This window comes from Chlamydotis macqueenii, chromosome 1 (genome assembly GCF_036417535.1).
Source record: "Chlamydotis macqueenii isolate bChlMac1 chromosome 1, bChlMac1.mat, whole genome shotgun sequence".
Lineage (NCBI taxonomy): Eukaryota > Metazoa > Chordata > Aves > Otidiformes > Otididae > Chlamydotis > Chlamydotis macqueenii.
This window is the reverse complement of record NC_141556.1, coordinates 132,755,995-132,764,752: the sequence shown is the minus strand read 5'-3', so window position 1 is coordinate 132,764,752 and position 8,758 is coordinate 132,755,995. Positions and strand designations below refer to the sequence as shown.

Sequence of the window (8,758 nt, the reverse complement as noted above, 5' to 3'; positions counted from 1 at the left end):
TTCAACAGCATGCATACAGCACAGCTGCAGGGCTGCAGCCATGAGCTTTCGCTTCAGGCTGGACGATGAAAACGGCATTTTCCCCTGACTGTTTCTGAAGAGCAGTGCTCAAGAAATTTCCTCTCGGGAAGCTGTATAAATAGGTGGAGAGCAAGTGCATTGCAGCTCCTGAGCTCCACAGCTCCAGAGAGAATTGGAGTACCTGTTCTGCAGAGCTGCACCCCTGATTGTGCAGTTCTGCTTCCAAAAAGGGGGCTGCTTTCTCTTAAAAAAAGAATCTTCTCTAGGTACTCTTGTGGAAACAACCTCGGTATTGCTGAAGCAGAAAGAAAAAACAGGTAATATCTTTGGGTGGGGTGTATATACATATATATATATATATATATATATATAAGCTCACTTTTAAAGAGCAAATTTACTTCGTCCTAAGTCTGTATAGGGAATGACAGATGTACGTGGAACTATCTATTATTTTACCCTAGGAAAAATCAGTGTGCTTCAAGCTATAAAGTTTGACCTGGTCTAGATCAGTTATCCAGAACTTCTGAGTACAGATGAGATCAAATAGCTTTGAAACTACTGTATTTCATGTCCTTTTTGTTTTAGGAAAAAGTATTTTTAGGATGATAATTTTGAACCTTGTTCTGATGCTTAACTTAAACTTTATTAAAACCAATATGAATTTCAGCTGAAGCATGAATTTCATTTTTAAACTGACTCAAATTTCAACACATATTTTTTCTGGATCTTTGCTTTTTCACCACTTTCCTGCTTCAAGTATGGAGAATTAAATGGGATGTCATTAAGACCCTGCTCATTAACTGCAGGATGGTGTGTGATTCAAATTTTCCTTTTCCTCCAGGATAACAAGCTACAACTGTTGTTGACTTTTACATGCCAGTTGGGTCCGGTTTACTAGAACTAACTTTGCTTCAGGACTTCTGGTTTTCTCCTTGTTTCCTCAAGGAATCTCCCCCTAGAGGTGTTTAATGTTTCTGGAAAGTGATAAGGATGGCTTTGTTTATTCTTCAAGGTGATCTGCTCCCCATTTGTGTACTACTATTTGCTACTCCTCCTCTTTTTTAAAAACGTTCTCCCCTAAGTCTTGCTGCACAAAAAAAAAAAATGAGGCTGCTTGCTTTGTTTGTATATTTTCTGCAGAAAAAAAAAAAAAAAGAAGTGCAAATGTTTTTTTTTTGTAAATGTATTCTTTACTGATTGTAAGTTACATTAACTGGCTTTCTTCCATAATTTTTCTACAGATTCTCTTTGGATTTGCATGCAGTTTCCGAACTCAGTGATTGCTTGAACAATCTATGCATGTTCACACCTTTGCAGCTCTTGCCTTTAATTTTTGGGCTCAGGAATATGAGTCCACTTTTATGAGCTGGTCATCTGTCTTCATCCTATTCTCTTTCAGGCTTTGCGATACCTTACTATATCCATTCCCTATTGATTCCTGGCCCAAGCACTGAGATCTATCAACATGGCCATTGCTAGAAATTATTCCATCAGTTCTATGTTGAGCTTAGCTTTGCTTCTCTGAGCAGGCTGAAGAAATTGTCTGTAAACAAAAAGGTTTTCTCATTTCTTTCTTTGACATATATAATCACTGAAAGTCACTCGAATAGAAATGCCAGTTTATCCTGTGGATGTAAAATAACAAAGACCTAAACATATACTGCTTTGCCTGTGTTTGATGTTCTCTATCAGTCCCTTGGCAGACAAAATTCAGCGCTGGTGTCAAAATTACAGCTCTTGTGCCACAGCCGGGTTCTCTTTCACTCTGTTAGTTGACTATGGCTGCTTCATCCCACTTCCTGCAGAGCGGGTCTTTTAGCTAATGAAATCTTTAACTCATCTCTAGATTCCCATCCTTGACAATCCTAACTCTGACAAGACAGTTTTGAAGAGTTTTTCCTCCGCAGGTACTAACCGGGGTGTTGTGATTTAATGTCTGGATTCTCTTCTCTAGGGTATTTTGCTCTTTCCTGCTTCATTACCTCAGCAATGCACAGAAGCAAATCCATCATAAATTCATGTTACACAATATGTTTCTCGGTTCTTTGCTGCCCTCATTTTCAAAGGAAAACAACTCTAAAGGAAGTCTGTGAGTCACAGAAAATTAAAAAATTGATAGCAAGAAGACATCAAAGGAAAACCCCTGTCATTGGAAGAATACAGCCATCCATCCATCTGATCTTCATGAAGAAAACAGTCCCTATCTCATCACCTTTCTAACCACATGTACCTTCTAAGACATGTTTTGGGAGGTGATCATAACTGCCAGTTCACAAATACGGTTGAGAAAGGGGCGAGTAGGAAAAGGAGGCGCATTGCTGGAAATAACCATTGAAACAACTTTTTGGGGAAGTTGCGTAATTGTGGAAATCCCATCCTAACAAAAACAAACAGAGGACCCTTTCAGTCTTTTTTTTTTTTAATCAAAGGTAAGAAACAAATGGAATGAAGCAAGAACAAGAAGTTAAAGCCTAGTGGCTCTTATTCTTATGGCTTCTGTATCCTTAGACTTGACCTAGCTTACACTTGTCTGCCAGTAGCGCAGCTCCTCTAATTTTAAAAGATAAAGTATGCTTGAAGGGATGGCCCTCTGCCCAAAGGACCTGGAACCTGATTTCATTAAAAGTCAGCTATAAATCTTTACAAGATTCCCATTATTCTTGAGGCAGCCTGGTCTTTCGTGACTGACAAACTGAAGGCATGATTGATTTTGGGCAACACCTATTCCATCCGGATCAAATGGTGCTGATTCATTATTTCTGTAAATCAGGCTCTCGACAGCTCAGGCTCGGAAACCTGAATTTCTGAGCACTTGCTGCAGTGTAACCTTGAGTGACTCCTATCCAGAAAAAGAGCAGCATGTGCCACTCCAGCTTAGCTTGGTGCATGTTTGTTGACACGGTTGGAATGACATTTTATTTTGCTTCAGTGGATGGGCTATGTATTCAGTGCCTGTCCATCACAAAATTGCCTTTTTGCTGAACTGAGAGAAACGTAGCAATTTCTTGGAGTTAGATCTAAAAATGGGACAGATCACCTGCTTGTAGAAACTGAATTACTGCCTGCTTTTTAGTGAACGTGACAGATTCTCTCTTAAGGGTAAATCAGTGGTATAGTATCCAGAATGCTAACACAGCATTATGTCCCAGATTCTCATCTAGCTACCTTGAATTTCTGAAGCCTTTTTCAATACCTTGGTAAAAGCCCAGCTTTCCATTTTATCAGCCAACATTTGGGGGAATTTTGTAATGGCAAAGGGTTCTTCACCAAACATTGTTATACTGCATAGTAAATACCTCACAGAAATTACTCTAATGTGTTAAATGCTTGGTTTTCAACCTTCTGGAACTAGTTCTTTGATGGCCAGATTTGTCCATTTTAAGAGGTTTCATGATAGGATATATTTGTGCAAGTTCTCCTCCAAGCTTTGAGTGTATGTTTCAGGCTTCATTTACTGCTATTACCATAAAATTTCTGTCCCTATGTTTCTATCTTTTTTATTTCTTTGCTCAAGGAGGTGCTAGAAGTCCATTAATTTAGAGGTAGGTGGTGGGAACAGTGGGGGTGACTGGGAGAAAAGCTTAAGTTGTTGAATGTAGGGTGCAATAGGGGTTCAGATTCCCATTTCTTTGGCCAGCCCATTGTTTGCTATGGCTTGGGTGGAGTCCTGAGATGCATGATGGTTCTGTTTGGGGCTCCCACTGCCCAGTGCTGGGCATGTGCTGACCTGCCCTTTAATGAAGATGGTCTCACTGCAATAGGACTTAGATTGTAAGCTCTATTTTGCTCTTTGTCGTAGTCTTCAGATCACAATTCAAGTCATGGCTTGCTAGTATGAGATGGACTAAAGAAGACTAAAGATTCTCCTAAAAGGGCAAGTGAGGAGATGGTATTCAGGAGACCAAATGTTTGGAGAGAAGACAGATTTGAGCTATTAGCAATACCAGTGCTGTACTTGATGTTGTCAAAGCCATTGACTGGCTCAAAATTAATATAATGGCACTTTTTTTTAATTTCATGATAGCTCCTTCAGAGGGAAGAAAAGCAGTCCATTGTGGGGAAAACACCCTAAAATCCTTCTTTCCTGAAATAATAGTGACTCAGAAGGTGGTAGACCCAGCTCAAGTGTAGGATACCCTTGTGTTGTGGGACCCTTGAAAAATTGCCCCACAACTATAAAGAGTTGTGCAATATTCATATAACATGACATGACATGACATAACATGACATGACATAACATGACATAATATAAAATAATAAATATATAAAAATTGTAAATAGTCTCACAGTAATAAATGTATTCTAACTATTGAAATTGAAAATAGGTTAGTTATGCATTTATGTTTTCCTCTCTCTTATCCTCATTATTTTTACTTCTGCTGGTAAAGCCAAAGGAAAAGAATAGTAGCTAAGCATTCATTTTATGCTGATTAATTTCTTCTTTGTTTTAAAACTTAAGATAGAAGAAAAGGAATATCAATGAAACAAAACAACAAATGCAATAATTTAGACATCAGACATGCTAGAGAGAAGCATGTATCCCTCGACACCGAGAGAGAGAGAGATCACTGTGATCATATAAGACATCTTTAGCTAAAACAAAGTTCAGTCTCTCTAAGAGCATCAGTGACTTTCTTGTTACATAGAAATTAACCCATTTTGTAACTCAGGGGAATTGTATTCATTTGAACTTGTTGATTAGGAAGTGTATTGCATTAGTGAATGATACTGGTTAGTGAAGAGCTGAGCAAGTGCCAGGAGAAAAACCCACAGTGCCACACTGCAAAATGTACTTTTTTTCATTTATTTAATGTAACCAAATCTTTTCTTTAGAATGTTTCAGTAGAAATGCAACAAAAAATTGGATGTTTTATTTAAATGACAAATGAAGCAATTTGCTATGGCACTGTCTCTCCTTGTAAATTTGGTGATGATGAGACTGAGGGATTAAGTTGTAAATGGGGTGGTAGGGCACCTTTTCAAATCAATAGAGTGTTTGGGATCTTGTTAGCGGTAGTATCAGATGTAATTTAAAGTCCTTAAAATTCTTCAGTTCCAATTTTCAAATCACAAGAATGAAGAGTAACATGCCTCTGTAGTCCCTCATCCCTAGTAGTAAGGCTTTAAATAGCTATTCTTCAGATTAAGAAATCACTGGTGCACATTAACTTTCAGCTAAGACAAAGGGAGTAAACTGTATTAATTACTGAGTTCATCTGTCTTGAATGCAAGCTGGTAGTGATCAGATGTGAAAAAGAAACCTAGTATGGTTCATCAGGTCCAGTTTGTGTAGGACATGCTGTACAGTAATCTGTTACGAGCTGTAGGTATGTTAGATTCTGTGTTGTCAAACACATTTGTTTTTTTTCTTTTTCCCTCTCCCTCCCTCCCAATCCTCTCCCTGTTAGGAGTGCTAGGAAGAGCCCAGGAGCCCAGAGGAGTATAATCCTCATCACTGAAGGAACCACACAGGAAATGTGTGTAACGCATACAGCTGAGAGAAACATGCTTCATATTAGCAGCAATTAAAACTGATGGGCAGCATCATTGGAACCATGGGGTGCAGCAGTTCTGTAGCTGACAGAAGGTCAGAGAAAGGTGAGTGCTGCTTTATCTTTAGGGTCAGTGGTTGGTCTCTCTGTAACACCAGAAGAAGATTGCAAGGTAACATTTCTCCCCAGTCCTGTTGTTAAAATACTTGTTCAGAGAAAATAATTTTCTGATTATCTTATTTTTAAAAGACTGCATGGCTTTTAAATGTGAGCTGAGGTCAGAAGGTGACTGTAGAGCACCTCTAACATCTACAGCTTGGGCTGAAAGACATTCACAGCATCTGGGACAGAAGCTGAATTTCAGATGTGAACATGCTTGCTCTGTCACTGGTAAAGCATTTGGGGTAAGATATTGAGGGGGACCTTTACAGCCTTTCACAACACAGGATTCCTGGGCAAACTGGCCCAATTTCCCTGCTGCTGGCTGACCCTGATTATGAAACAAGTATAATAACGCAGAGCTATTACAATGACTCTCAGGATCAATTCTCTGCCATACCAAGTGCCTGGCCTGAAATTCTCCCTGACAATCACTGAGGCTGTCAGTTGAAACTCTCCACAGTACTTAGTTAAATATTCAATTAAAAACCTAATGCATCATCCCCCTGCTTTTAATCATACCACACTCTTGTATGAACACACCAGGCTTTGCACAGGCAGGTGGTTTCCAGAATTGAAAAGAAAGGCTCTTTTTGGTTATCAAGCCAGGACAGAAGTCACAGGAAACTAGTGACTGAGAAGCAGAAGCACTTAGTCATGGCTACAGGGATCCAAGCTGACTTGTTTAAGGGTAGCCCTCAGCTTTGTGTACACTGCTTTGCTGTCACAGCAGCATCAGTGCTGCATCACAGCAGTGGAAGAATGGAAATATCTGGAGTTTCAGACCTACCTATAACTGGGAAGCAGTCCTTCCTCTTTGGGTTTGCATGCTATGCATACATATGCCTTGCAAGTCCTCAAAGATGAATTAGTTAGGAATATTTCTGAGGGTGCAAAAGCTTGGAGCGGGCATGAGGAGCTGTACTCTTTCTTAGCCTACAGCCATCAGTACACATTGGTGTGGAGCCAGGCTTCACTACCCCAAAGCTACCTTATAATTTTGTGTGCTTGTTTGACAATGTTTTGTCCTCTCCGGTTGCTGGATGGTATCTTTTCTGCACTTCAGCAGTAGTCAAATGATCCTGAACCGTCATTCTATCTGCAGCCTGAGACTGTACATCCCCCTAATGCATTAATAACATGAATTTAACAGGTACTTCCTGTATAGAGACCTTCTGCAACTGATAACAATTTCGTTTACAGATGCAGTTTAGCCTAGTGTGAAAATCATGTTCTGATTCAGTCCTGAGAATAACAGCGCTGTAATAAGTACAATTAAAAAAAATGACAGGAAATCTTCTGTTAGATTTGCAACATTAACCATAATAGTCGATATGTATCTGCCTTATGTGATACCAGTGGAACTGTGCCGTGTTAAGTGCTTAGGACCATTAAGCAACCCAGGGGGGCTATAATGGGAAGTTTAATGGTTCTGATGCTGGAAATCAGTTTCTGTGGTGGCTGCGCTTTGCCCCTTAGGTACTCTTCTAAACAGAAAAGTTGATGACAGCCTTGCTGTGATGTGTCAGGCTTTCAGGTCTGTGGTGGTGGGGAATTCCAGAAAAGAAAGAAAATAAGAGAGATCTCAGAGTTTATGTAGGGTATGAAGGATGCTCTTGTCATATAAGGATTACATTTCCTTCAGGCAGGAGGATTTTTCTAGGATGGATGTGGTATCTGTAGGATGGGAGTCTTTACTGATTTTGGCCTTGTCTGAACTAGAAAACGTTACCACTTTAACTATACTGTATACTTATTAATGGTAAAATAAGCAACAGCGTGCTGTTATGGCACCTTGTAAGCATTTTTATTAAAAAACCTTCCTTAATGTTATACATTTATTAATAGAATCACTTTTCCATGGAGGTTTTTCTTTACCTGCATAACTGTCAGTTTAAGAAAAAAAAATCATTCTCACTCCACAGTGCCACTTCTGCTAGTCTCAAGATTCCTAGTATTTGTGATCAGCTAAAATAATTGGCGAGTGTAAACTGTTGTCCCTCTAGTACAGAGCTTTTCTTTCCTGTTTTGCAGGGAGAAAAAGCATTACTATGAATTGTTGATTTTTATTTCTTGTTTTGTTTTGGTTTTCAGTATCAACTGTTCATTTTGGCAACTGCAATAAAATAGAACCATATTCGTGTTAGGACATTAGTGTTGGTTTTAGTTTCCTCTTTTTTTTCTTTTTCATGAATTTGCAGTGCTGTGCAGTGCTGTGCAGTGCTGATTGTGTCAAACTCTGAATTTGGGAGAATATCTCAGTTTTGTTTCTATGCTTCTCCTGATCATCTCTTCATCTGCTCAGAAATGAGCTCTAGTTCTTGGGAGTGTCAGGAGCTAAGATCAGTGTATTCCTTTGGTCCTTGTACCTTTGATAGAGTTGCCCTGCAGCTGCTTTTACTTGCTCCCCCAAGATCAGAAGCACAAAGACTTTTTTTTCTGTGTACTATGCTAAGCTATTCAGGGTTGAGTTCCTTAGGAAACTCCTTGAAGTGAGGTGTTAGCTGCAGGGCTGAAGGCAAAGGCTGGACATTTCTGGCCCTATCTACTTATTTACTGGTATCCTGTTGAAAGTACAGGTAAAAAGAGGTAAGGAAGCAGTCACGAAAGAATTGTGTTCAATGTTAAGGGAGTGAATGTGACACCTCTTGAGAGCTGCCTCCTACCTTACTTTATTTTTTGTTGCCAGGGAAGAATATGATGGTGGCAATGTGGTTGCACTGGCACAGGTGTAGGATCCAATACCCCTGTGCTCAGTCATCCTCTCACTGTTACACAGTGATGCATGCAATGCCACTTGACTGCCCCTGTTAGTGCTCTGTAGGGCTAAGCATGTTAATGCAGAGTCCCCTTCTGATCATAATTTAAGTAAGTGACTAGATTTGAATTTGCCATTATTTCAGCTACTCAATCTTGAAGGCATTAGCTGCATTTTGTTCCAATTTTGTATAGTAAATGGTGTCCTCCTCTGGATGATAAATCCATTCTTACATATGCCTTAAGTATCTGAAACATGCATTTATTCCTCTTTAGCTGATCTTAAAAAAAAAAAGCAGTTAACAAGTTACCAAGGAATGCTTTTCTCA

General features: G+C 39.4%; 1 protein-coding gene across 4 annotated transcripts in view; it reads left to right on the top strand.

Annotated features, from left to right (window-relative positions):
• The window catches only part of PPEF1 (protein phosphatase with EF-hand domain 1), a 38,285-nt gene continuing 29,527 nt past the window's right edge, over nucleotides 1–8,758 (top strand). For 2 of the 4 annotated variants that reach the window (XM_086767516.1, XM_086767506.1), the window contains exons 1-3: nucleotides 1–338; nucleotides 5,430–5,619; nucleotides 5,763–5,903. In XM_086767516.1, coding sequence (XP_086623642.1) covers nucleotides 5,556–5,619; nucleotides 5,763–5,903 — 205 coding nt within the window. In that variant the 5' untranslated portion in view covers nucleotides 1–338; nucleotides 5,430–5,555. Of the gene's footprint in view, nucleotides 339–5,429; nucleotides 5,620–5,762; nucleotides 5,918–8,758 lie in introns of all 4 variants that reach the window. The other 2 variants (XM_086767532.1, XM_086767522.1) reach the window with 2 other exon arrangements.